We start from the raw sequence: 26,703 nt of genomic DNA, 5'->3' as shown, positions 1-26,703 counted from the left end.
CAGTCAATATCAGAACATCTTCAGTTCAAGCTCTTTTTGTCAGCATCACTACCGTTGTGTTATCCTAACACCTCACCTCCTGTTTGAATGCAGTGAACTCATGTTTGAGTGCCAGAGATGCTCTTAGAGTTCCCGTTTCCTTCCTATCAGCTTAAAGCGTCTGACGGTGTCACAGTGCCACCTGGTGGAGCGCAGCCTGAGCTCGCCCATCTCACACTCATCACGTCAAAGAGCTTAAAAACCTTTATTGGAAAACATGTAGCAGCATTTCATTAAAAAACAAACAAAACAAATCATGTAGAGACATTTTTGGGATAAAAAGGTCAAAGTTCAAGACAGTCAACATTTAGCTTCTGAAGCCCGGCTGGTTCACCTGTCCATCAAGGTAGCCAAGCTACTGGTCCCCAAGCAGAACATGGCCACACTGTGCCCATTAAAAAGGAAAACGCACGCACGCGCGCACACACACACACACACACACACACACACACACACACACACACACACACACACACACACACGCACACACACGCAGTTCCCATCATGCTCAGCCCACTTTATAGCAGCACGTAGAGCCAAACACGACCCTAGAAATAGTTTGGGGGCAAATGAGGCCACTAATAGATTTAAGCGCGCTCGCTCGCACTAAAGGTCTCCTCAGTTTGGCCTCTGCATAGAAAATAAAGGCGTGGTTGGACTTGATCCGAGCGTTCAGCAGCACCGCTAATAAAAAGCATGAAAACAAAGTCTCTTCTGCTCGCGCTCAGACCGGAGCTTAAGCACGTCCCCATGGCGGTGACGCGTCTCCTCGCTGCCGTTTCCCTCCCTGGAATTAAAAATTTAATCTCAGCTGAAACTCAAATCCAACACGCCGAGCTTTCCTGTCCCGCCGGCGTCAGCAGCGCTCTGCTACTGGGGGGGCGGAGACTCCATGCTGGCTCTGATCTTAACCACGGTGGCCTCGCCTCGATCCGGCTCTTCGGTCTTCTCGCTGCTCAGGGGCGGAGTCAAGACGCCCGAGGGGACGGGGCAGCCGCCGTGACACTGCAGCTCCACCTCCTGGTAGGAGTACGCCTTTTCCTGTAACACAGCAGGAACACGCATGTGAAAAAGCACACGTTTGGACCTTTTTCCACATTTACTACATCCTGTCCCCATCGACACCTGCGGTACACGCCCAGGAGTCTACATAACTCCGCCCTCTATCTGCCACCTGCGATGACCGCTCAGGCCTTAACCTCGCTGCAACCCATGCTGGAAAAAACGACCTAAGTTTTCCTCGGCTCTCAGGAGGAAACGGAAACAATCCTGAGCAGTTTTCTGGATCCTGTCTTTAAAGTTTTTGTGTGAGCATTTAATGTCATTTTTTTCAACCATTAAAGCGCCGATCGGTCATCGCCGCCGCGACGGAGTTCTTCTGCTTCGAGCTCGTTTAACCAGAGGTGGCAGCGCGTTTCACGTTTTTCTGCCGTCGTTCATCATTTTTACAAAATTATTCTGTCTGAATTTCTGCTCTGATATTAACGCTTTGGGGGTCAACGCACACGTGGGCGTGTCCTAATCACACGACCAATGTAAGGCGACATGGAGATGCAGTGATCTATAGACAAGTTTTTAAACTTCCCCTTGTGGGACTAATAAAGGTATCTCATCTTGTGTCGAGAGGCCACGTAGATCCAGAGATGATAAAAAAATCTCTGGATCTACGTCCCAGCCTGCAGGCGTCAGGCTGGGACGTGCTCCTCTGTCTTATAGTGGACAGAAACTATTTTTTGGAGCGGCACAAATACAAATAAAACTTGTGTGACTCTTATTTGATGCAGAACAGCTGGTTGTTCTGTAAATACTTTGAAATGGTTATAAAAAATATGCTTGGCTGCATTTTTCGGTAAATGGCTGCAAAAAACTTTTTTATTTGCAAAACTTGTGCATAGTTTTGCAAACTTACAATTTATATTTGCATTTCAAGTTATGAAAATTATTCTTTAAACATGTTTGTGTTTGTTACAGTAAAAAATAAAACTGATTTTATGTTTGTCTGATTTCAGATCAGTTGTGTTAACACGGTAAACTGAGACACGAGGTTGTCCTGAAAGAACGAAACCAAACAAGGCGAGAAGCTGTTTTAAAGGTGAAATAGTCAAAAACAGCCGATTGTGCCCCGGAGCGACAAACTTATCAATAAAGTTACAAACCGGTGACTGTGAGGGGAAATAAACAAACGCACGCACACACAGCTGTTGGACCTACCAGCCAGGTCACGTAGGGGGCGTGTGTCTGGATGTTGTGCATGTCATCCGCAGAGATTCCCGGAAAAGTTTTCATCGGCGAGCTGCCGACCTCTCGCAGCGCCATCGCAAACGGCACCATCCACCTCACGCACTCCTCCACCTCCACCCTCTTCAGAGCTGCACGGACAGAAGGAGGAGGAGGTGAGCCGGGGTGGAGTCACACCAGCAGGGACAAACAGGAAGTGTGGAAAATGAATTTTACCTGACACGGTCTCCACCAGCTCCAGGGACGAGAAGTGAAAGAGCACCGAAGCAGCGAGAACGCCGTTAGAAAACTCGAGGCAGCGCACGTCCAGCATGCACAGGTCCAACAACTGAAAGCAGACGCACCATCAGAGACACTCGGCGGGAGACAGACGGTCCCACCTCAGCGAGAGACGCTCGTCTCCGAGCACATCGGCACAATTCATTTATGGTAACAGACGGCGTACCTCTGCGATGTGCGTGAAGGTGGCCTGCGGGTATCTGGGGAGGAGGAGCTCGTCCGCGTCCTTCAGGTAAGCCACCTGCATGTAAACATTGAGCCAGGACACGGGAGTCTGTGGGCTCAGGCTCCACTTCAGCTCCTAGAGAGAAGACGAGTCCACGTTAGACACCCAAATCTCCCATCTGATGCAGGTTTAAGGGCTGCGATGACAGAATGACATCACGAAATGATGCGTTCACAGCTTTGGCCGTTTGCTGGTTGTTGAATAGTTTTGTGAGCTTTAACCTGAGATTGTGTTGTTTCTGACGAAATACATTTATATGCAAAATAGATCCAGGATTTAAGGAATCGAGATCACTTGATTCAAACTAAAATTGATTTTTTTTTAAACACAATGAGCATCATTAAACTGCTCAGATGGCTCCGCCCCTTCCTGAGCCCGGTTCTCCTGGAGGTTTCTTCCTGTTTTTCCTTCCCACTGTCACCAGGTGCTGGCTCATAGAGGACCGTCTGGCTGCTGGGGCTTCTCTGTACCTGACCGTATAAAGCACCTTTGACGCTGCATAAATCAAGCTGAATTAAATGGACCAAACAGTGAAATTGTCACCGAGTCTTCAGCTGAGAAACCAAAGGAAACCTGATGACGCCACAGAGGCCGTGTCTCACAGGTGAGGACACAGGTGTGCTCAGAGGTCGGTTAAGGCCGAGGCAGGTCGTGCGTTTTACCTTCATGACGATGATCTCCATGCTGAGGATCTCGTCTTCTGTGCAGGCCTCGTCTGTCACGTAGGCAAACTGGTGGACTTTGGGAGGATACATCTCCTGGGAGAGAAACATTTAAAGATAAGAAACGCAGCAGACACGCCGCAACAAAGCACCCGCACGGTACCGAAGAGCTCCGCCCTCCCCACCTCGACTTTGGCGGCAATGAACAGGCAGGTGATGCCGATGAGCTGCAGCGTGGATTTGAGGACGTTCCTCTGGGTGGCCATGAAGCGATCAAAGTAGTCCTGAGCGAGGTGGTACGTCTCCCTGTGCAGCCTATAGACCTCGCTCACCTGACACACACACACACACACACACACACACACACCTTGAGTACATTAAGGTGACTGCATCTTTACTGTTTATTCTTAGATGAATGATTTCATGGTTTCCGGGACGCCGAGCTGCGTCTGCCGTGGATCGTCCACAGTAAAACCTGCAGCCTGAAGCTAAAGGTTAGCGTAAAGCTAAAATCTCACGTATAGACACACCTGAGATCAGGTGGTGCTGCAGGTTCACAGACTCAGTACTGACCTCCATGAGCCAGTCCAGGAGGATGGCCCTCATCTTGGGCTGCAGGTGTGGATGTTTGTCCATCATGTGGACGTCTCTGGTGTAGGACTTGTCCTTCTCCAGCATGTTGTTCCACACGGCGTCCTTACTGGCCCAGCTGACAGACACAGAGTCAAACAGATCGCTGACACGGGACAGGTACAGGTGACAGATTAAAGGAAAACACCCCCGACCACTGAGGGCTGAGCAGCCGTCAGCACCACTCACCAGAGCGCGGGCAGTGGCGCGTGGTGCACGGGTGTCACACATGTGGTGTGGAAGCTGTAATGAGGAAAGCTGGCGTTGACCAGGGGGACGAGCGGGCACTCCTCCTGATCAGGCGTGGAGATCCACCTCTGCGGACTCACGCGATCAGCTGCAGGACTCCAGCCCGGCTGGGAGACAGGAAGAGCTCGGTTAGAGTCGAAGAAGGGTGGAGGAGGAACACACGCCTCCAAGACTGTGGGCGTGGAGTCGCTGCAGGTAATTAGACCCACCTCACACTCGCGCTGCTTCTTCTTCGTCATCTCTGCTACCTCCTCATCCAGATCCGGTAAAACCTGAGGAACAAACAGAAAAGAAGGAACCCTGGAGTTATCGTTCTCATGCTTTTGTTATTTGGAGGCGCCCCTCCTGTGGACCGCGCTTGGTGTCAGGTGATCAGCCTTCAAATCGTCTTCCTGGCAAAGCTAATAAGTTAGGGCTGGATCAGGTGACCGCTGACCTTCGGGCTGCAGTTACAAAAAACCTGAGCTTAAAGACGCGCTCTGCGCCTCCGTGCTGTTCACCATCTCCCCTCAGATGAAGGCCCACTGCTTCTGTCAGCTCGCCTCACTGTGGCTCTAATATGATGTCCAACATTGTTGGAACCCTGCGTGACCCTCTTTGTGACAAAACACATCAATGACCCACCCCAGCAGAGTGTGTGTGGGGGGGGGCCCTGCTGGAGCCTCTGTCAGCCTTTCAGGACACTCACAATAGCAACATCTGCCTTCCTCTTCCTCGGTCGGACTGTGGTGTGTTTGGGGGCCTCGGCAGGAGCACTCTTCGCTTCTGTGTCTTCCCTGAAACAAGCAAAGCAAACAGCAGCTGTTAGCGAGCGCTGCCATATCCACAATCAGCCGAACAAACCCGGGTTAGCACGGGTAAACGCTCACACGGTCCAGAAACAACAGGCTAGTTAGCCCGTGAGGCTAAAGCTCCTGGTGGCTCTTCCTGCGTGGGCCAAACTCACCGTGTTCCTCTCATTATAGTCGGGGCCGTGGAAGCGTCCGTGGGAGCAAACCTGTGGACGACAAACGACTTGAAATTTAGACTTAAACAGCCGTAAAAGTGCGACGTACAGCGGCCCCAACCCCCACTCCGAGCCGCCTTCCTCCCGACAAAGCCCGGCTCAGCCTGGCGCGGAGAGCGGGGGCAGCAGGCCGCTTCCAAGTGCCCCCAAAGCCCCCCCACCGGACCTCGGAGACCCGGGAAACTGCCCCGACATCCACGCCACACCGAGCAAGGTTGGTCTGAGGCGGCCACGGGGCTCGGTTAACCGAAAACAGCGATATTTTACCGAGTCCGGCTGCACATCATGGCCGCCTGATGCGGACACGGAGCGGCCAACAAAGAGCCGAACCCCCGGGGGCTGTCCACGTCTGGACCGGAGACCGTGGGGGTTTAACGTGGGAGCCTGGGTCACATTACGCTGCAGGCAATCAAGCCCCAATTCTACTCACGCAAACTTTTAGCCAGCTGCAGAAACTCACCTCAAGTTCCTCCCTTGAAGTTCACCCTGCTCCGCCGAGAGCTCCAAAGGAAGGTTTAACCCCGCAGTGGGTTCCCCTCGGGTTCTCCAAGTGTGTTCTCCAGGTGTGTGCTCTCTGTCCTCCGGTGCTCTCCTGCTCGCGGTGCCCGGGATTCTGAGCTTAGGCCGGGCTAACTGCTCCGAGCTGGCGCCTCGCAGAGCGCAGATGAGCTCCACGTCAGGAGGCGTAGATTCCAGTTGGCGCTAAATCTCCACCCTCTGCGCCGCTTTACAGCCGCATTGAGCTGCGTCACCTCAGCCGCTCACCTGTGCAGGGCACGCGGCAGGTATGCTGGCTGAACTCTACGCGGATGGTCGCGAGCGTGAAGGAAACGGTGAGTTTTTAGTTTTGCCGGTAAAAATGGGGGCGTGAGTGCCGCGCTGACAGCTGCGAGGGGCGGATCTTCGCAGACCGGAAGCGCTCGGGCACCGCGTGGCTGTGTGTCAGATGTAAACAAAGGCAGAAGCGGCGCAAAAAGACGCGGAAAACGACGCAAAGCGGGCAGAATGACGCAGCAAGTGAGCGAGCGGGTTCCGTGCACGTTACCTTCAGTGTCTGTCACGGGACCGGGTTGTGATTCAGCGGGAAAATGAAGCGTATCGCCTCCCACATGTCCACTGCGGGCTGCCGTACTCGCCCCGCCTCCGACCGTAACGGAGTGACCCGCTCAGCCGCCTCCGGACTCCTCCCCGGGCTCCCAACTTCACCATTAAATCTGATAAAGTGGCAGGAGGCGAACCAACCTTTGACGTCAGCAAATCTGTGGCTGCTGGTCACGTGATCACATGACAGCGTCCTCACACGGTTGTTGCTGCAGGCTGAATATGATAATTCATTAGGCCGTGGTTTTAATAACCAGCTTATACAGGAAATGCAATAACGTCACATCGGTACCATCCTTCCTCCTGCTGCTGAGACATGACCCGTAACAGAGCTCAGCATCTGCATTTACAAATACAGCAGCACAGGTCAGGACAGTGGAGACTTCCACGATGATCCCTCTGAGCTGTGGGAAGCACCGAGGCTTCCTCGTGATTTACAGACAGCTCTGATCATGGGAGGAGAAATGGAGCAGGAGTAATCCTGAAGGAGGAGCCTGAGCAGTGCTGTGGAGGTGAGGAGTAACAGGCAAGGTCACCAGTATGAAGCGTGAGGTCGAAGGGTGTCAGTGTGTACGCCCCACAGGGTGGAGGTCAGAGGGGTGGAGGAAGGTACAGAAGGTGTGATCTGAGCGAGATATGAGACTGAGGTGGTGTCAGGGAGGATGTAGCTGGACAGTATCGGATGGTTGACTGCAGGGTGACTTTGGACATCAAGAAGAGCAAGTGAGTGAAGGAAGGATGCTGGGAAAGTAAAGCTGAGGGAAACTGCAGGGAGTGTCCTCTGGACAAAGGAAGGAGGACAAGGAGGCTTGGTGTGGACCCAAAGCAATGAACGGTGCACTAGAGAGGTGAAGAAGGCAGGGCGGAGCGGGTGGAGATGAATGTCAGGGGTGATTCGTGACGGAAGGGTAGCAGCACGAGACAAAGGGAAGGTTCAAAGACAGCAGTGAGCTCTGCTGTTTGGAGATGGCAGAGGATGAGCTGAAGATGTTCAGACGTTCACTGGGAGTGAGAAGGAGGAGTCCATCAGAGGAGCAGCTGAGAGTCAGAGAGGATGAGCTGGTTTGAGCATGTGCAGAGGAGGGAGGGTGATGGAGCTGCCAGGCGCAGAACGACTGCTTTGAGTTTCCTGCGGTCGGCACGGAGCTTCGAGGTTTAAGATAAGATAAGATAAGATAAGATAAGATAGAACTTTATTAATCCCTCGGGTGGGTTCCTCTGGGAAATTCGATTGCTTCGTTTGCTGCTATATGAAGAATAGAAGTTTTAATAAGTGGGTGAAAGTGGAGGAAGGTGAGTCTGAGAGGAAACCCAGAGCCAGGTGAGTGCAGACAAACATTAATGGTTAAACTTCAGCTTCCTCAGAGAGCGTAAAAGTTAAATAGATGAGACACGTCCTGCTGGCCCTGATTTACAGCCAGGAAACTTGTTCCAGAGATGATTGTGTTCGTGTCTTCGGTGAAGCTGAAATACTCTTTTTGTTTGGTGAACAGAACAAAGTCGACCTTTGGTCAGTCACATGACCCCCTCCTGAGAACGACACAAACAGGTTTCATTCTGTGGCGTCTGCACAGAAAGGGAAGGATGAAGTTTTTGGAGCTGTTTGGGCGTCTAAAATCCGTCGTTATCGGAATGATTCACGTGAAAGCGTTGCCAGGTAACAGAGTCCACCTGTCGGCGTCCTCCAGGTTCAGGTGAAGTGTTTGGTCGTGGCAGGGGGAGGTCAGTAAGAGCACAGAGGTTTGCAAAATGTGGTTTCAGGGTGAGCTGGCGTCCAGCTTCGCGTGGGCCTGCGCGTCATCAGGTTAAGACAACATCGCACATTCTGATTGGCTCAGATTTAGCTGATATGTGACATTTTCCTGCGTACGCTGCGCTCAGACATGAACTTGATTAAGTCAGACGTGTAACATTTCAGCCTCGCACACCGGTGTGGTCGCCCTGTGACGGGGCAGTTAAACTTTATTTAACCAGGACAATGTGAGTCGAGATCAAACATCCCTTTTGCAGGCTGAGACTCGCAGCAGTACGATCGACCTTAACTTCATACGAAGATACACGGCAACAAAATACACAATAAGTACATCGATGCAGACGATGACCCACCCTGAACCCTGAACCTCGGCCCCGTTCTCCTGTCCAAACAAGGCCTGCTCTCACTTTTTCTGCTGTCATGACCTTTGACCTTTCACACACTAACACACACTTTCTGCACGCTCTGACCTTGGGGTAAACTTGCTGGGACGTCCACTCGTAGGAATATTTTGGGATTGTGTTAACAGACCTGAACACGGTCGCCCTGCAAACAGACCAAAGCTCTGCTTTTACAGAGGCGCTCACACCGCTGATGATCAGTTAGTCAATAACCTGCATCGATTAGCAGCAGCTGATAGTTTCTCACACGCTGCGTTTTGGTTTAGTGTTGAATAAATAATGACACGCTGTAAATATGCGGTGTTTTGTTGTTCGTCCAGGTGATCATGGTTGTGTCCTGATGTGTCACCAGGTGTACTCGTGACTTTGAGTAGGAGGAGCTGCAGAGAAAAACATCACAGTTTGCGCTCGTATTCTTGTACATGCATGATGTGCACATCGGTGCCCACATCCTTAAGTGTTGAGGGTACTCTTTGAGACCCTTTATAACAGGCTCCTCCTCTTCCTCAGGTAGCCCACTGGGCTCTTTGAAAATGTCTGAAATCAGCGAGGCGGCGTGCCGGGAGGCAGCGATCTACAGAGACGCAGGGGTTGTACGTTTGTGCACGTTGTTTGCGTTCCTCACAGCTCTGCAGTCTGCACAGGCGAGGCGCTAACCAAACCTCCAATCCCGTCTTTCAGGATGGACTGATCGTTGAAAACATGCACGATGTGCCGTACTCTCTGAGCGCGGGCCCCGAGGTGAGCGCCTGCATGACCGCCGTCTGCTGCAGCGTTAGGGCCGCCTGTCCGTCCCTGCCTATAGGAGCGCAGATCCTGACTGCAGCCAATCAGCAGGCTCTGGCTGTGGCTCTGGCTTCAGGTTCAGTTGTTCATTCAGTTCATGTTGATGTGTTTGGAAAGATGCAGGACGTGTGATCAGCACGGTGACGGCGCTGTGTGCTTCCAGGCCTGGACTTCATCAGGGCTGAGGCCTTCGTCTTTGCTCACGTGGCAGACGAAGGCCTCCTGAACGCCGGCGCCGGGGAGTTACTGCGGTACCGCAAACAGATCGGAGCTGAGCACGTGCAGATCTTCACCGACATCAAGAAGAAGCACAGGTGAGGTCACCTGCTGTGCAGTTATAGTAAAGAATGAAGTACTCAGTGATGCAAGAAGACGTGAAAACACTTCCTGTGTCTGAGTACAGCTGCAGATAATCAGGATGAGCGGCCGGCCAACAGTCATTCATGCCTGTCACAGCTGAGCTTTCAGGCACTGGGACGTGAATGGGGCCAGCCTGGGCGAGAGAGGTGTTAAAATGTGTGTCAGCACTTTGGCGAGCTCTTAGGCCGTCCTGGATGTTGCCTGGACCTGCGGCTTTCATGTTGATGGTCCCCTGTGGTGTCCTTCTGGTGTCTACTGCAGACACACTGAAGGGCAGCTCACCTGCTGCTGTGGGAGGAGCATCCACCCCACTGAGCAGCAAATCATGAAACTTTCACACACCTCACACAAGGTTTGATTTCTATTACAGTGCAAACCACTTATCATCTCCAGTGTGTAACATCCACACATGCCTCTGTGTGTGTGTGTGTGTGTTTCCAGCTCTCACGCCCTGACGTCAGACGTGAGCGTCGCAGAGACGGCGCGTGCTGCTGAGTTCTTCCTCTCAGACGGCGTCATCATCACAGGAGCAGCCACAGGACTGCAGGCCGACCCCGAGGAGCTCCAAGGTCCCGCCCCTGCCGCACACACACACACTGTCCAGATGTTAGCCTGACTCTCGTCACTCACTGCATTTTATCACTTTATCATCTACAATCAGAATCCTAGCAGCTTCTCGCTGCAGAATATAAAAAGGAGACATTACAAGGATTTTTATTTTGAAATTAAAATCTGAAGTTAAAATCTCAGGTCAGGTGACTCCTGTTAGAGCTGCAGAAAGGATTCACCTGCATGCAGCACAGAAACAGCTGATTGGCTCTGCAGGGTTCAGGTGTGTCTTCATCAGCTGTGCTGCGTGGGCGGATGCACACTTCTCTTTATTCTCAGAACAGTATTTCACAACATATCAGACATTTTTTTAAGCCCCCTCACCTCAGGTCCTCCTGCTTTTACCCCGTTTGTCCAGAAGAGGTCCCCCTCACCCCGAGGGAGAGAGGGCCGCGGGTCGCACTCGAACCACTGAGCTAAACCGGCGCCCAAAGAGTCTGAATTTTAAATGTCACACTCACAGCAGGGGGTCAAGCCCACCTGAGCTGTTTGTGGGAGGTAAATCCACTCGTTTTTCCCTCTGTGTCCTTAAGTGATCAGAGTAGAAAAGAACCAGTCCATTTCCTATCGAAAGCTTAGAAATGAAAGTCATGGCTCCACCGACATTCACTGAGATAAACCCAGAGCTATACCTGCCCTCAGGTGTTACTGATGAGTGCCGTGTTTTTGTGCTTCCTCATCTGTAGGTCCATTTCCTGTTTAAAACATTTAAGCAATCAGCGTTGAGGTGCTGCTCTGCAGCTTCATGCAGCTTCATGCACAGGACCATAAATCCTGCAGTAATCAGTCAGTAAGGTTTGCATCAGCTCAGGTTACTGAGTCTGAACTCTGCACCGCGTCCTCGCAGCAGCAGCCAGGATATTTATAGCAGCCGGACAATCAAGCCTGTAAACAGTCTGAGGGCTGTACATGCCACTGCTGCGCGCGCGCACGCACACACACACACACACACACACACAGGTGCTGGTCATGTTCAGACACATTCACCAGGTCACGCGTGTGAGCGGAGGTTCACTGAGTGCAGCTCTGCAGGTGGTGAAGGCGTCTGAAGCGTATTTTCTATTCTGTCACACTCTAATGTGTCAGTCTTATATCTGCCACACCCCTCTGCGCACAGGCAGGAGACTCTGGCAGGTCAGAGAGGGCACGCCTCAGGTGAGCAAAGTCATTATGAAGCCAGAGAATATGCATGCAGTGAGCCTGTTTGCACACACACTGTCCTGCACCGACCCAAAGGACCTGCGCAGCATGCAGTCAGATACCTTTGAGCTCCAAGGAGTTAGCACTCGGTGATGATGTTTATATAGCAGAGGCTGCTCCAGGCGAGATAAACAAACCACGCATGCTAGCAGCGGCTGCGTTTTAGTTAGCAATGCTTCAACCCAAGGTCCAAACAGCTGACAGTAAACGAGGCAAACGTATCAGAGACACGGCCCAAAGACCAGGTCCCAACACGGAGCCAGGAAAACACTCGGACTGTGTCAGGGAACAGAAGGATCATCAGAGTGGGAACAGGTGAGACTAATCAGGGTGGGTCACATATCGACTGAGAGGCAGGAAGTAGCACCACAGCAGCCCTCACCCCAACGCCTCTCTGTGCTGAGTCCAGCCTGCAGTGCGTTTAGTAGCGATCTACTAGATTCCTTTGTAATATTCAGAGGTTTAAATGAAATCTAAATGATCTAATTCAAATTCTAAACCTCGTTGCTCACAGCCTCAGGTGGACTTCAGGGTTTGTAAGTCTGGAGGGTTGAGATGCGTTCGTGTACTGCTGGACGGTGGGAAACGAAGCTTTCGACTGCTGACGTGTTCTTAAATAGAAATTCATTAAAGTGATTTTTTCTGTTTTTCCAGACGTTTCCCAGTCTGTGGGAATCCCCGTGCTGATTGGCTCAGGAGTGACCTATGACAATGTCGAGAGCTACCTGGATGCAAACGCGATGATAGTGGGCTCCCACTTTAAGCTGGGCGGGCACTGGGCCAACGAGGTGGACCCGCAGCAGGTGAAGAGGTTCATGGGGAAAATCCGGAAGCTCCGGCAGTGAACGAGCCCCCACCCTGAAGACACGCAGACCGCAGCTTTAGAAAATCTCAAAAACTTTATTTTGCTTTTTTAAAACATTTTATAAATACACACAAATAAAAATTAAAATCTCACATTTGTGTCAAATAAAAAGTAGAAAAGCAGCAGGAACGCTGCAAAGGTCAAGAGGTCAACTCATCACACACTTTAACACGCAGAAGAAGAAGAGCGAAGCCGCCAAAATGACAGATTTGAACACGGCGACAGAGCACGAAGCTCTGACATCATCAACATTAATCTGAGCAGTGACTGTTCTGCCGCGCGGCGCTCGCCCTGCTGACAATAAAGTTTACAGAAGAATGAAAAACGTGTGGTTCTTTCAGCTGTTTGATTACTGCACAGGAAGTGGTGAATGTCACGTGATGTAACGGCGAGGTGAAGCCTGAGCGGCGCCGATATTGGAGTCAGTAGTTGTAGAGACGCTGGCAGGGCTGCTTGAAGTGTCCGTAGCGCCGCTCTGCAGGGCAGAAGCGTGTCTTGGTGAGGTTCTGCCTGTGAAGGGCGCCGCGGCTCAGCTTCCTGCCTTCAGCACGGCTCCTGGCACGCTGCGCCGCCGGCAGCTGGATGTTGTACGGCAGAGGAAGCCCCCAGGCGGCGAGACGCCAGGATACATGCCGCCTTACCGCCACAGGCCTGGAGAGACACACAGGAAGCCACATTATAAACCACGCCCACCTGCCCTGCTGTCTTCTTCTGTGTTTGTAAAACTGGTTTCAGATTATCTGAATGAAAGCATCGTCAGCATCATAACCTTGAGGTTTCCTCTTCATCAGAGCCCGGCTCCTCCTCCTCGGCTCCACCCACCCCGCGTCTCATCTGGTAGACGGACATGCTCGGGTGTTCGATCAGCAGGTTCTCGAGGAGGTCCCCGTCTGGAGCCGACAGAAGCCCGTCCTCTGCATGAGGATCAGAGATGTTTAGAAGCATCGGCGCTACAGCGTGTACACCTGAAGCAGGTTGACTTTCTCACCTGGCAGGGTAACGATGACCCAGCCCTCGTCCTCGAACTCCCGCAGCGTCTCGTGTTCTTCTCCTGCTGACTCCTGGTCCTCGCTGGCATTCCCGATAAGCTGAGCAAGAATCTTTCCGATCATCCCGACGTTTCTGACAGCACCTGTGGATAAAGAGCAGCACACAGGTGAGATCATTACAGGTAAAAAGCTTCCCTCATGACGCCGAGGCCTCAGAAACCTGAGCAGCTTGACCCCAGGTGATGTTCCACAAAGACAGGAAGCCGGGTCGTGACCTTTCACCTCCTGTTTCCACATTACTGCTCAACTGCAGTTTATAAGATCCTAAAATAATAAAACTTTATTTTCTATTAAACTGAGAACCGTTGTTCCTGTGTGTTTGTCCTGCTCACATGTTGACTGCAGCTCCGCTTCATCACGTGACCCTCAGCTTCATCGTGTTTACAGAAACATCTGCGCGTGAAACACAACAGAAGTGCACGCACTCACTAACAGACACGTGCCTGTGTGTGTGTGAGAAACAGACCTCGGCAGGACTCCGTGTACCTCCAGCTGGAACAAGCACCCTGCCCGTGCTCAGGTACGGCGGAACAGAGACTCTAACACTAACCGCGTGCAGGTCAAAGGTCACGCGGGGGTGTAACTAAAGATTCAGACCCACCTGCTCCGATAAGTCGATGTTTTCGCTGCTTTGAAGCTTCCGGTTCTCTCTGTGCTTGTTTTCATCCACAGGTTGTTTATCTCACACAGGCTCCTCCCCCGCTGCCTCAAACGTCACCAAAATCCACCCAATCAGGCGGAGCGTATCTCACTGCATCACACGTAAACAAACAAAGCCCCGCCCCCTGCCCCGATCCTCGCACTGAGCCGAGTTCAGCCGGGCAGACCCGGCAGGCCTGAGGTCACTCCTCAGCGTACCGGTCAGGGTCAGAGGTCACCGGAAGCAGGTTATCTGCTCGCTGGGTTAACCCGCGCGCTCAGCGATCTGGAGCTCAGCAATCACAAACACGGATGAGGGTAACGTCTTTGTGGCAGTGTGACGCAACAGGAAGTAAAAATAGGAAGAAAGCGTGAAATAAAGATGCAAATAGCATAAATGTAAACATGTCAGTGATGGACGCGGAGGCTGCTCCAGCTCGCTGTGCCGGTGCTTGGACCGCGCTCTGTTTCTCTTTATGAAACGGTGATATTAGGATGCGAGGAGGTTAAATAGTCCCTCTGCTCTCAGACAGGAAACAAGACAAACAGGATTCAGACGCAGGATCAGATATGAATGTTTGTGACAGCTACAAGGTCCCGAGTCCCACATTCACCCCACTCGGGGCGTGTGTGGGACGCAGCTTCAATGAAACAAACGCTTCACATATTAAAACAAAGGGGGCGGCGCCTCCTGGTGGCAGCCGCAGGTACTGCAGGTGAGGACACAGAGGTCCGATTTACTTCATTTTTCTTCGATTCAGCAGAAGAAGAAGAAATGAGTCAAACATAAAACACAGAAACGTCCTCTGGTCTGAAGTTCGGTAACATCCGACCAAACAAACAGCCGAAGGAGGTCAAAGCTAAACAGAATGAATACAATAAGAAAATCAAGCAGATAATTAAATATCATAATATTTAATAAAGTAAAATGTGAAGGACAGAGCGAAGTGCACAACAATTTAAAACACAACATACGAGCAACACAATGAACAATATACCACAATATCAAAACAATCTAAATCCTTATATACAGAAACGACCACAGCGCGCTGCAGGATGCTGGAAATGAACCGAGCTGACTTTCAAAACACGAAGAAAGAATTTAGTTCTTTTTTCTTTTTAATTCAAGCGACCAATGTGGAGGCTTGGGTGACGTAGCGAGCTGCAGCGACCAATCAGAACTCTCCGTGTAGAAACTTTGTTTGAAGTTTCTCCGGTCTCCGGCTTGTTTAGTGCGCATGTGCTCTTTGAGCATATCAAACTTTGTGCGCATGCGTTCGTTAAATAAAAGTAGAGTGAGATTAGAGTGTGAGTGTTTTAACGTGAGTTCCTGAGCGGACCGGCGCACCGGACCGTCTTCTCTCCGTTTCTCCGGTTTGTGTTCAGCGAAGAAGAATCAAACAGGCTCGTGTGTTTCCTCCTTCATTGATCTGCAGAGCCGGAAGTTGTCTACAGTTTGCGGACAGTGACGGACTGAAGGTAAGCAGAATGTGTTCCGATCAGCTGTGTGACCTTTGACCTCTGCAGCCTCACACAGAGAGGGGAACGAGTCTGAGTGTTCGGTTAAAAAAAAGTCCCGAGTTCGCAGTTGAATCCAACCGGTTCAGATTATCCGACTCTGTGAATCAGACAGAGCAGCTGATGTTCACGTCCTGACTCTGTAGTTACTTCTTGTTTGCCGGTGTGCTACACCTGTCACTGCCGAGCCCGTCCCACCAAACTCCGCTCAGAAACCGTCTAATTTAAGTCCAACTGCTGTGATTGTGCCCGACGCGTTTACACGGAGCCTGTCCTGAACCCGGAGCTCTGACAGCCCCCTAAGAAACACGAAAGATAACGCAGCAGGGCCGTGGATGTGGTTTATTCGAGTAATTATAATGATCACAGGCCGTCTGATGGTTTCAGGCTGTGTTGGAAAGTAAAAGTGAAACCAAGCTGTGGTCCTTTCCGTGCCTCGCGTGTCCGTGACAGTTTTATGCAAACAGGCTGAAGGTGGATGACACTCTGCTCTTTGAATCTCACTTTTCTTTGTTACATGTCACAGTCAGCAGCTGATGGAAAACTGAAACTGGTTTTTATTTTAGGGTCAGACGTGCTGCTTCCACTTTTGTGTCTGTGCTGCATTTCTACTGTATGTTATTTCTATTCATGCGTCATCATACAGCTGCACATTTGGCACAGGTGGATGCTGGGAAAGGTGGAGGTGGAGCAGAAGGAAGAGAAGGAGACGCGAGAGAAATCGCAACCGCTGAGCAGCGTAGGCTCGGGTTGGGTGGTTTGTGTGGTCGCAGATAGACACGGAGTCAGTACACACGTGACCTCGTGTCGCACACGCGTGTGTTACTGTGACACGCTGTGTGTGACGTTAGTCACCGCTGCCTCTCTCACGGAGCTCACACACTGTTGCATCAATGATGCAGCAACCACAGAAATGCGATTAAAGATGTGACAGCTGCGACACGCTAACAGCAGATTTACCTGTGAAACTGTGACGCTGGCAGCTCACCTGTCCCAGGTGTGCGTCGCTGTGTAAGGAATAACCACTTACACTCCTCTTCATTTTTGAACCTTGTTTTCAGGAAAGACACCACGTGGAGTCGCAGAGATGCCCACCCGGATGGACGACGTCATGCGTTTGTGCTGTGAAGTGTCGGCTCACGAGGAGATCAAGGTCGCCGTGAAGAACTCCACCAAAGGGGCGATGGTGGCGGGAGGATCTGCGTTTGTGGGCGGGCTGCTCGGCGGACCTCCGGGGATCGCTGTCGGTAAGTAGAAGAAGAAGAAGGAGGAATTAAATCTGCTGATTCAGCAGAAGGAGATAAAAAGACATAAAAGGAAACAGAGGAGGACGCTGGGTTTGAGTTTGTCGGTTTAAACCTGACTGTGGACGAGGCCGCGTGTTTGCCACAGCTGTCAGAGTAATAACACGCTCTGAGGATTTGTGCTTTTTGTGGTAGAAGGCAGTAAACACGAGCAGGTTCGAGTCCTCTGCAGTAACTGCAGGTAAGAAGACGTTTGGAGGCTTTAGTTGCTGCAGTGATCGTCACGCGGGCAGCCTCAGTAACCTGGACCAGCAAAGTCCTCCCCACACAGCAGCCATCTTGAAAGGCCTCTGGCGTTATGTAAATCGCTTTGTGTGGCCGACAGGAGAGTTAAAGCACACCTGTGTGAACGAACAGGTAAACGACCTCAGTGAAGGCAGAGCCGTTTCACATGTGTGACGATTATTTTTAACCACACGCTGAATTTAGTCGTTTGCATTGATGGAAACACAGACGCACTTTGTTCACCAAAGTTTGTAAATCTGATAACTTGAGAACGAGGCGACGCAGAGTTTAAAATTCACAGCACGGTGCGTGTACTAACATCTCATTTGATAAGAGGTCAAGGTCAGAGGTCAGGTTTTCTGAAACTCTGGCGAAGCCCATAATTCAACAGGGGAGTCACAAGTTTGTCCACCAGGAGGCTTTATGTCCTCACAGGTGCTCACATGCATGGCCTGAAAGCACACGCCTTAACACGCTCTGATCTTAACTTTTCCATAATAGATATAATATAATCAATCAATAAATGTATTGATGTGAACAGCCTGTGTTTAAAGCTTTAGACGTTTAAAGTTGGACGTCGCTGACCTCGGCCACAGCTGTTACTTAAGCCTGTTTACGCCTGTGTGTGCGCCTCTGACGCGCTGGTGTTCTTCTTCTGCATCTCTGTCAGGCGGCGCCGTCGGCGGTCTCCTGGGCAGCTGGCTGACCAGCGGGCAGTTCAGACCTCTGCCTCAGATCCTGATGGAGCTGCCTCCCCCGCAGCAGAGGCAGCTCTACGAGTCCATCACGGCCGTCTTGGGGAACCTGGACTGGACGGACGCGGCCCAGCTCGTCTCGCTCGTGATGGGGAACTCCACCCTCCAGCAGCAGGTCGCCGCTGCCTTAATTAGCTACGTCACCAAGGAGCTGAGAGCGGAGGTGCGCTACAAGGACTGAGGGATGGTTCCACGTGGACCTGACCTTTGAACTGAATCACGGACGTCTCGCAGCTCACACAGACGAAGTTCTCAGCAATGTTTGTGCAGCACTGATGTCTTTGTTACTTTGGCTTTTTTAATCCCTGAATGGGACCAGCGTGTAATTTAATCTGGATTAGAAAATCTGCTCATCCGCACACTCTGCATCAGGGTCTTTTTAGAGTGCTCCTGCTCTCAGATTTCAAGCTTTTCATTCAATATTTGTTCAGCAGCTTTGATGACTGACAGCTCAGCTGGTACACTGTAAAATGATTACTCCCCCCGAAGACCGAGGGCTGGTACTACACCTCTGATGTTTTTTATCATGTTTTTATTGCAGCGTGTTATGACATCATTGTGACACTGCAGGACGTTGCATTGGACAAATAAAAACTGTGTTGTACAGCTCTCTGCGTCGCCTGTCACACAACGCATTTCTCATACTACTTATTTAATCTGTCTCTCTTCCACAGCATGTCTTTGTCCTGTCTTCCTTCTCTCTCTCCAACCAATCACAGCAGATGGCCCCGCCCCTCCCTGAGCCTGCTTCTGCTGGAGGTTTCTTCCTGTTAAAAGGGAGTTTTTCCTTCCCACTGTCGCCAAAGTGCTGCTCATAGGGGGGCATATGATTGTTGGGTTTTCTCTGTGTGTGTTATTGTAGGGTCGACCTGACAGTATAAAGCAGCTTGAGGCGACTGTTGTTGCGATCTGTATAAATAAAATTGAATTGAAAGGTCAACATTGACCTTGGGCTTAGCCAACCTTGGTACTCGTGTCTGTTGATCGTGGTAAATATGCTGTGCTTGTGTTATTGGATATGACAGCTGCATTTGACACAGTGGACCACGACCTGCTGCTCTCCCGCTTACATCACTGTGTGGCAATTTCTGATCTGGCATTGTCATGGATAAAATCATATCTTTCCAAAAGGAGTTTTTGTGTCAAGCTGGGGCTGGCCGCTTCCTCTGTGGCCCCTCTGCTTTGGGGTGTGCCCCAGGGATCTATCCTTGGGCCATTACTTTTCTCGCTGTATTTACTCCCTCTTGGTGCGATTTTTCGTAAACACGGAGTGTCATTTCATTTGTATGCCGATGACTGTCAGCTTTACTTACCTTTTAGTCATTTGGATACCTCCCCATGTCAATCACTGCTTGACTGTCTTAGCGATATTAAATTATGGATGGCAAATAATTTTTTGAATTTTAATGGTCGCAAAACGGAAGCAATATTATATGGCCCGCATCGTTCTACTGATACCCCAGAGGTTGATTTTGGTGATTTGACCACTCATCTGAAAAGTTCAGTCACTAATCTTGGTGTTAAACTTGATTCTGCGCTTACTTTTGAAGGCCATGTAAGTGGGGTGGTGAAATCAGCTTTTTATCACCTCAGACGCCTGTCGAAGGTTAAGCCTTTCCTTTCCAAACCCAATTTGGAAACTCTTATTCATGCTTTTATCACCTCACATCTGGACTATTGTAATTCCCTTTTAATAGGGGTCGGGTCGGGCACCTTGTCACGCCTGCAGTTTAACCGGTAGTAGGAAATTCGATCACATCACTCCGGTTCTGGCTTCCTTGCATTGGCTTCCCATTGAATTTAGGGTTCGTGTTAAAGTCCTTTTATTGGTTTTTAAATCTTTAAATGGTCTGGCTCCTGTCTATTTATCTGATTTGCTGAAGCCACATGTTCCTCCTCGCTCGCTCCGTTCAGCTGAGCAGCAGCTGCTGTCGGTCCCTAAGTCGCGGCTGAAATGCAGAGGAGACCGTGCCTTTTCAATTGCGGCTCCGATGCTCTGGAATAACCTTCCCCTCCAAATTAGACAAGCGTCATCAGTGCAGGTCTTTAAGTCCAGATGGAAAACCTATTTTTATTCCCAGGAAACTGACACCTTCTTATTTATTTTATTGTATGTAATGATTTTATGGTATTTTTAATTTGGTTGTTGTTTTGTTCTGTGTTGTTCAGCACTTTGGTCTGCCTGGTGTGTTCTTAAAGTGCTATACAAATAAACGATGATGTTGATGATGTCGAGGAAGACCTAGTATATTGTTGTGAAATTTGATGAATCTATAAAAAATTGTGGGCAATATAAAGTTTTTTACTGATCTTCATATTTGGTTGACTTTGACCCAATTTTCACCAAATCAGAAATCAGCTTGAGCTGTTTTTGGTATCTACCAAATCTCATAAACTCAGATTTTATTCTGAGTAGAACAGAAAACACATCAAATGTTTAAAATGAGAAACTCTGATGGCAGCGACACATCTGTAAAGTGGGACAGCTCCATGCTTCCTCTTCTTCAACATCAGCCTGTGATGGTCTGTGAGCTGAGGAGGGCAGCAGTCCTGGCTCTGCTGCGTCCTGTTGCTGATGCTCCAGATGTTTTCAGCTGACTCACTTCCTATGAAGCTGTGCAGCTGGAATATTGACTTCAGTAGGTAACAGAGCTACATTATGGAGCAGCTTGTGTCTGAGCAGGGAGGAACCTTTAGAAAGGTCAGTATTACAGAAGCAGGTAGCCTGATGGATTAACTGGTAGGATCGTGGGAGTGTAGGAAAGAGCTTAGCTTTGTCTTTAGACACCAGTCCCAAATCTCTTATGGTCCACGCTGGTCTCGTAGCCTGGGCGTCCTCATAAGGTCCTGTACCAAAAACAAATCCATTGCAATGAATAGCTTTAAAGAAGAGATCGTGTTCTTAGTGAGGTGAAAGGTAAACTGGACCCACGTCAGTTTGCACAGAAGATGCTCTTGTAGCTGTTGCAGAGAATTAGTGTCACGTGGACCCAACAAAGATATTTATGGACTGTTCATCTTTAATACTGGACCACATATCTTAATGCAAAGGTTATCACAGCTTAAGGGTCACAGCACACTGATCAGCAGCAGAAGGGTGTAGAGTATGGCACCAACAGGTGGGCACACCTGTCCTGACCCGGCCTCACAGGCCACAAAGCACCAATCCCTGCTTCTGTCAGTGCGGCTCATTTAAACTGGAGGAGTGATTTACCTGACACAGCTTTGCTGTTATGACACAACATTAAAATGACAAAGTAATAGTACGAGAGCGTCTCTGGCTTTGCACTGTAAAAGTCCAAAGTTCATACTTATGTGTAGGTGAGCTTCAGGGTTCAGGATCTCAGGTGTTCCTCTGCACTGCTGCACCTGGAGTCTCACTGTGACATCATTAAAACCAGTCCTGAAAGACGTGCGTATAAAGCTAAAGAAGTATCCAACAGAAGGTGTCGGCTGGCGTGAAATATCGTTTCACATTGAAAGTGAAAATTCCTAACATGTGACAGTTGTTCCGGTGTTAAGGGTCCGGTTTGGTTTGTACGAGTAAAACAGGACAAACCAGCACATTTTCAGCATTATGTACTGGATGTTTGCAGAGACAATCCAGGTAATAATGAAACTTAAGAAGAACTGGAAGCCACTTACACCTTCACCCGCCCCACAGACATCTTGATATAAAGTGGAAGCGGGATGCTCAGGTCAGTGTTTCTGTGCACAGCAGATTATCAGCTCGCACACTCAGGACAGCACGGTAAGACGTTTATTCTTATTCATGCTGCATTATTAATATGGATGTGTATTCTGTTTTAGTTCATAGGAACTTCTCGGTGATCAGTTATCATATTTTTCTCTTACAGGAGATTCACCAAGAAGATGGAAGCGAAAGATGAACATATCGAAAAACTGATTCATGAATTATCACCTGATGTAGAGAGAGAGCTGAGAAACACCTGGATGCGCCTCCTCAAAGGAACAGTTGTGACGGGAGGATGCACATTAGTATGCGCGGCTCTCTTTGGACCTGTGGGGTTTGCTGTTGGTGAGTGAATGAATGATCCAGATAAGAGGGAACTGTTCCTACAGTGGGTAATACTAAGAAAATAAAAACAAAATAAAGTCATTGTTTCTGAACAATGAGACCCTAACCCTATCTGAACAGATAACATGGAGGAGAAACACATACGGGGACAAAACCATAAATCGGATCATTTTTCTTTGGCTTTTACGAAACTTGTTCACAGTAAATATAAATCTATTATTAAACAGATAAAAATCCTCAGCTGTGTTTTCTGATGTTTTTATTTGGGATAATTCAAACACTTAACCTTTTTGTGGAAACAAGACTGGATACCAAACCTGGTTCTGACTTTCCATTCACCCTCTCTTCTGTGTCTCCTAGGTGGAGTCATTGGTGGCCTCTCCAGCTGGCTGACCAGTAAAAAGTTCAAGTCTGTGCCTGAGATCCTGGGGGAGATGACTGATGACCAGAGGAGAGAGCTCTTCAACGCAATCAGGCGACATTTACGTGGCCTGGTGTGGAAAACTGCTGAAGACCTCATTGATAAAGTGATGAGAAATCCTGATCTCAAGACCACAATTATCAATTTGTTAATCGGAATGTTAATGTGAGAACAGGCGTCTTAACATTTATGACTCTGTGTGTGTGTTGGCCTTCGTGATGGACAAACACAGTCAGTGAATTTTAACCAGACGTATTTCTCAGTTAGAAACATAAATTAGAGATAATCTGTGCCGGAGTAGAAAGTCAATGTATTTTCTTCACTCTGATTCAAATAAAAGAAAAAAACTGCTGAACATTTTTGTGTCCTTACAAATGATTTCATTCTCCTGAATAAAGTACTCCACATACTGTGCAAATGTAAAATATGGAGAATTATACTTGAAGTTGGCAGCCGGTTTTCTCAGACCAACAGCTCCTAAAGGTCAGACATCAGTTTCCTCCGGCATGTTCATCTTTAGCTCCCTGCTCGCCTTTTTGGGTTTGGAAGACAAAGAAACGTCAGAAGGTGCAGCTGAAGAACATCAACAGCACGTTTATGGAAAAAAAACGAGTGTAAAATCCACACGCAGCACATGACCAGCTTACCCACATTCAACAAACTCAGATGTTAAAGTTGTTTGAATGAAGCTGAAAGGTCAGACCAGGTGTAACCAAAGGGTGCAGTTAAAAGCAAAGGTGATAAAGAGCTTTAGGTTTCCCGTGAAATCTTAAGAACTTCGAGGTGATACACGAGATCTGAGCTGAATGTTTGGGCTGAAGTGTGTGAACAAGATGAAGCAGAAAAGCTTGTGTTTCAGTGAAACACTGAGAGTGTAATCAGACCAGTCCAGCAGAAATCCTGCAAACACTTCAGTGTGAAACCAGAGAGAAGACAGGATGTCCATTCTGAGGTCTGCAATTTCTCTGTACCATTACACTGCGCACTGACTGAGAATACAAGTATCTGAACTTGTTCTTCAGGTTTTTACATTAAATGGAACATTTAAAGGTAATCCATTCTGCTCATTTAAGCTCCGATTCACAGTCTGTATCTGATCCTGGGCCTCAGTGCAACCACTCAGCTCATTGCATCTGAAAGAAGCGCTTTTAGCTCCTCCCCCTACCTTCCTGTCATGTTTGGGTCAAATCTGACCAATTTACAAATGATAAAACCCATAAATATTGTGTTTTACATCCGATTGCCTATGGGTCTTATGACATCCTCCACAGTATGCACTATATGAAAGTGATAAGCACCTCTTTAGTTGAATTTTGAACGTTTTAATCAACTTTGTTACATCTCTAATGTTCCCGGCCATAGAAAACACCATAGAAAATGAATTGGAATCCAACCTCCACCCCATTTGGCCTCCAACCCCCTGAATGGCCCACTGAACTGACGTTTCTTATGTTAATTTAAGAGCTGTTAAGACTAACTGGTCAATTGTGACCAGAACACTAAAGTAGGGTGGGTGTTGGGTCTAAACTTAGACCCCACTGACCCTGGGACTTATTCCCGTGAAGGACATGCATGTGAGAATGTGTGTGTGCACGTGTGCAAGAATGTCTGTGTGTGTCTCTGTGTGCGTGACTTCCTGATCACAACTGTTTCTAACAACATCCTGGTCATAAAGAGGGTAATCTCCCCCACACCCAATGTATGGTTCAATTCCTGTATTGGTTCACCATACACAACACAGTGAAGCCATAAAAAGGGCAGGAAGCTTACCAAACATGAAACAAACCTTCACAAGGATCAGAATCAGAATCAGAATCAGAAAGGGTTTTATTGCCAAATGTTGAGCAGGTTTACAACATTAGGAAATTGCTGCGGTGCTTAGTGCAAACATACTGTCAGATAACGCTTAAATAGACATAAAAATAAGAATTAAAAGTGCTAAGTAGATAGATATATACATGATATATACATGAGTGCAGGTGGTGATCAGTGCCAAACATGGAATGATGCAGTGAACACAGCGTAGGGTCATGTGTTAGTGGTGGGGACAGTCATACGGTTATTGTTCATGAGTCCAACAGCAGAGGGGAAGAAACTGTTCTTATGGCGAGAGGTTCTGGTGGGAATGGACTGGAGCCTCCTGCCTGAGGGGAGCAGGTCAAACAGACTGTGTCCAGGGTGAGAAGGGTCAGCTGAGATCCGAGCTGCACGCCCCAGTGTCCTGGAGGTGTACAGGTCCTGCAGAGATGGGAGTCTGCAGCCAATCACCTTCTCAGCAGAGCGCACAACACGCTGCAGTCTCTGTTTGTCCCTGATAGTGGCTCCAGCGTACCACATGGTGATGGAGGAGGTGAGGATGGACTCGATGATTGCAGTGTAGAACTGCATCATCGTCCGTGTTGGCAGGTTGAATTTCTTCAGCTGCCTCAGGAAGTACATCCTCTGCTGGGCTTTCTTGATGACGGAGGTGATGGTGGGCTCCCACTTCAGGTCCTGGGTGATGGTGGTACCCAGGAAGCGGAATGAGTCCACAGAGGTGATGGGGGTGTCAGTCAGGATGATGGGGGGGAGTGGAGCTGTGTGCTTCCTGAAGTCCACAATAATCTCCACTGTCTTCTGGGCATTCAGCACCAGGTTGTTGTGGCTGCACCAGGACACCAGACGTTCAACCTCCCTCCTGTAGGCAGACTCATCCCCGTCCGAGATGAGTCCAATAACGGTGGTGTCATCTGCAAACTTGATTAGCTTGACAGACTGGTGGGTGGAGGTGCAGCAGTTGGTGTACAGGTAGAAGAGCAGAGGAGAAAGAACACAGCCCTGAGGGGAGCCGGTGCTGATGGTCCGGGAGTCCGAGACATTCTTTCCCAGCCTCACGTGCTGCTTCCTGTCCGTCAGGAAGTCAGTGATCCACCGGCAGATGGGATCAGGCACATTCATCTGGGAAAGCTTGCCTCGGAGATGGTCTGGAAGGATGGTGTTGAAGGCAGAGCTGAAGTCCACAAACAGGATCCTGGCGTAGGTTCCTGGGGAGTCCAGATGCTACAGGATGAAGTGTAGGGCCATGTTGATGGCGTCATCTACAGACCTGTTGGCTCTATATGCAAACTGCAGGGGGTCCAGGAGGGGGGGCGTGAGGGTCTTGAGATAGGAGAGAACCAGGCGCTCAAATGACTTCATGACCACAGATGTCAGAGCCACGGGTCTGTAGTCATTTAGTCCAGTGATCCTAGGTTTCTTGGGGACAGGGATTATGGTGGAGGACTTGAAGCAGGCAGGCACATGACATGCCTGCAGTGAGGAGTTGAAAATGCCAGAAAACACTGTGGATTTACTTCCAATATTTGTCGCATTTGCAGCAAATTTACTACAGACTTTGATCAGGAAAGTGAGCCGGCGCACTCGTGCGTCTGAGAAGACGCGGACTGCTAACTGCTCTTCCTGGGATCTTCCTTTCCAATGTACGCTCACTCCGGAATAAGATGGACGAGCTGGCCCTGATGAGAAGCATGAACAGAGACTTTGCCTCCTCCTGTGTCTTATAGATGTGCTTGTGATAAAACACTACAGCCTCCCCAGAACCTCGAGAGGCTGGGGAGGGGGACAAAGGAATTCCTTTGATCACAGAGTTGAAACAATGTAGAGATGGTAAGCATAAAAATGACAACATTTAACAATTCACTTTAACAGTGGGGGTGCACACAACAAGGGGGTTAAGAAAAAGTACTCATGATTGGCTGCTCCTCACAAAAAAACACCTTCACCTCTCTGTGACAACATCCAGAACAAAGAGTTAAGTCTGTGAAGGTTCTCAGTCATCCAGGTCATCGTAGTCAAAGGCGCTTGCAAAGAAAAGCGTCTGGACTTCTTTAAGTTGCTTGAAGACGTTTCACCTCTCATCCGAGAAGCTTCTTCAGTTCTAAGGTCAAATGGTGGAGAGTCCCAGATATAAACCTAGTGGGAGTTTCCCCCCCACAGAGGGACAAAAGGACCCTTGATGATCCTCTAATCGCCTGAGCCAAGGTGTGAAACTGGGTGTGGGTCCCAATCAGGATCAATGACATCCCGGTGCATTTCAGACCCAGCAACACGCTCAGACACAAACACCCGAAAGACAAAACTCCAACACACAGACTTAACAATGTGGTGTTTGCTGTACAGTGCAGCGAGGAATGACCAGACCTCTACATTGGAGAGACCAAACAGCCACTTCACAAGCGCATGGCACAACATAGAAGAGCCACCTCCACAGCAGTCCATCTGCATCTTAAGGTCAAAGGTCACTCTTTTGAGGATGCCAATGTTCACATTTTGGACAGAGAGGACAGATGGTTTGAAAGAGGAGTGAAGGA

The 26,703-nt window shown here is 49.3% G+C and overlaps 4 protein-coding genes and 1 pseudogene across 10 annotated transcripts; 3 read left to right on the top strand and 2 right to left on the bottom strand.

Annotated features, from left to right (window-relative positions):
* Positions 1-357: 357 nt before the first annotated feature.
* ccne1 (cyclin E1) lies at positions 358-6,433 on the bottom strand. Of its 3 annotated transcripts, none has more exons than XM_026177376.1 (12): positions 6,375-6,433; positions 5,270-5,320; positions 5,012-5,099; positions 4,533-4,595; positions 4,264-4,430; positions 4,018-4,153; positions 3,630-3,776; positions 3,445-3,540; positions 2,723-2,857; positions 2,494-2,605; positions 2,251-2,408; positions 358-1,080 (listed from the first exon to the last, which is right to left on the bottom strand). In XM_026177376.1, exons 2-12 carry the CDS (start codon positions 5,281-5,283, stop codon positions 910-912), a joined length of 1,287 nt encoding a protein of 428 aa, XP_026033161.1. In that variant the 5' UTR covers positions 5,284-5,320; positions 6,375-6,433; the 3' UTR covers positions 358-909. The 3 variants fall into 3 exon arrangements, with proteins under 3 accessions (XP_026033161.1, XP_026033151.1, XP_026033142.1); XM_026177366.1 differs by lacking the exon at positions 6,375-6,433 and adding an exon at positions 5,790-6,096; XM_026177357.1 differs by lacking the exon at positions 6,375-6,433 and adding an exon at positions 5,597-5,783.
* LOC113027696 (uncharacterized protein F13E9.13, mitochondrial) lies at positions 6,108-12,729 on the top strand. 3 transcript variants are annotated; one of them, XM_026177399.1, is made up of 7 exons: positions 6,880-6,942; positions 7,924-8,087; positions 9,095-9,177; positions 9,266-9,446; positions 9,534-9,684; positions 10,172-10,299; positions 12,194-12,729. In XM_026177399.1, the coding sequence occupies exons 2-7, from the start codon at positions 8,015-8,017 to the stop codon at positions 12,382-12,384; spliced, it is 807 nt and encodes a 268-aa protein (XP_026033184.1). In that variant the 5' UTR covers positions 6,880-6,942; positions 7,924-8,014; the 3' UTR covers positions 12,385-12,729. The 3 variants fall into 3 exon arrangements, with proteins under 3 accessions (XP_026033191.1, XP_026033184.1, XP_026033175.1); XM_026177390.1 differs by lacking the exon at positions 6,880-6,942 and adding an exon at positions 6,951-7,751; XM_026177406.1 differs by lacking the exons at positions 6,880-6,942; positions 7,924-8,087 and adding an exon at positions 6,108-6,162.
* Positions 12,403-16,665, bottom strand: LOC113027707 (tumor protein p53-inducible nuclear protein 1). 3 transcript variants are annotated; one of them, XM_026177419.1, is made up of 4 exons: positions 16,571-16,665; positions 13,393-13,536; positions 13,174-13,318; positions 12,403-13,055 (listed from the first exon to the last, which is right to left on the bottom strand). In XM_026177419.1, exons 1-4 carry the CDS (start codon positions 16,650-16,652, stop codon positions 12,827-12,829), a joined length of 600 nt encoding a protein of 199 aa, XP_026033204.1. In that variant the 5' UTR covers positions 16,653-16,665; the 3' UTR covers positions 12,403-12,826. The 3 variants fall into 3 exon arrangements, with proteins under 3 accessions (XP_026033204.1, XP_026033224.1, XP_026033214.1); XM_026177439.1 differs by lacking the exon at positions 16,571-16,665 and adding an exon at positions 13,786-13,913 and having other exon boundaries at positions 12,409-13,055; XM_026177429.1 differs by lacking the exon at positions 16,571-16,665 and adding an exon at positions 14,055-14,158 and having other exon boundaries at positions 12,411-13,055.
* Positions 13,786-18,508, top strand: LOC113027721 (protein C19orf12 homolog; annotated as a pseudogene).
* Positions 18,509-21,587: 3,079 nt separating this feature from the next.
* Positions 21,588-22,704, top strand: LOC113026260 (protein C19orf12-like). Its single transcript, XM_026174867.1, has 3 exons — positions 21,588-21,645; positions 21,752-21,933; positions 22,294-22,704. Exons 2-3 carry the CDS (start codon positions 21,768-21,770, stop codon positions 22,521-22,523), a joined length of 396 nt encoding a protein of 131 aa, XP_026030652.1. The 5' UTR covers positions 21,588-21,645; positions 21,752-21,767; the 3' UTR covers positions 22,524-22,704.
* Positions 22,705-26,703: the final 3,999 nt, after the last annotated feature.

Source organism: Astatotilapia calliptera, chromosome 1 (genome assembly GCF_900246225.1).
Source record: "Astatotilapia calliptera chromosome 1, fAstCal1.2, whole genome shotgun sequence".
NCBI lineage: Eukaryota > Metazoa > Chordata > Actinopteri > Cichliformes > Cichlidae > Astatotilapia > Astatotilapia calliptera.
The sequence above is the reverse complement of the archived record's forward strand: the minus strand, read 5'-3'. Positions and strand labels throughout refer to the sequence as shown.

Excerpts from the sequence above, each read along its gene's own strand:
- LOC113027696 (XM_026177390.1), top strand. The coding sequence starts at position 7,681 with ATGAAGAATAGAAGTTTTAATAAGTGGGTGAAAGTGGAGGAAGGTGAG. Across the intron at positions 7,752-7,923 it reads GAGAGGAAACCCAGAGCCAG|AACAAAGTCGACCTTTGGTC; the intron begins GTGAGTGCAGAC and ends TTTGGTGAACAG. Across the intron at positions 8,088-9,094 it reads TCACGTGAAAGCGTTGCCAG|GTAGCCCACTGGGCTCTTTG; the intron begins GTAACAGAGTCC and ends CCTCTTCCTCAG.
- ccne1 (XM_026177357.1), bottom strand. The coding sequence starts at position 5,616 with ATGATGTGCAGCCGGACTCG. Across the intron at positions 4,596-5,011 it reads GGAAGGCAGATGTTGCTATT|GTTTTACCGGATCTGGATGA; the intron begins GTGAGTGTCCTG and ends TTTGTTCCTCAG. Across the intron at positions 4,431-4,532 it reads AGAAGCAGCGCGAGTGTGAG|CCGGGCTGGAGTCCTGCAGC; the intron begins GTGGGTCTAATT and ends CCTGTCTCCCAG.
- LOC113027707 (XM_026177419.1), bottom strand. The coding sequence starts at position 16,652 with ATGAAGAGGAGTGTAAGTGGTTATTCCTTACACAGCGACGCACACCTG. Across the intron at positions 13,537-16,570 it reads CCAGCGTCACAGTTTCACAG|GTGCTGTCAGAAACGTCGGG; the intron begins GTAAATCTGCTG and ends CTTTATCCACAG. Across the intron at positions 13,319-13,392 it reads GGTCATCGTTACCCTGCCAG|AGGACGGGCTTCTGTCGGCT; the intron begins GTGAGAAAGTCA and ends ATCCTCATGCAG.
- LOC113026260 (XM_026174867.1), top strand. The coding sequence starts at position 21,768 with ATGGAAGCGAAAGATGAACATATCGAAAAACTGATTCATGAATTATCA. Across the intron at positions 21,934-22,293 it reads ACCTGTGGGGTTTGCTGTTG|GTGGAGTCATTGGTGGCCTC; the intron begins GTGAGTGAATGA and ends TGTGTCTCCTAG.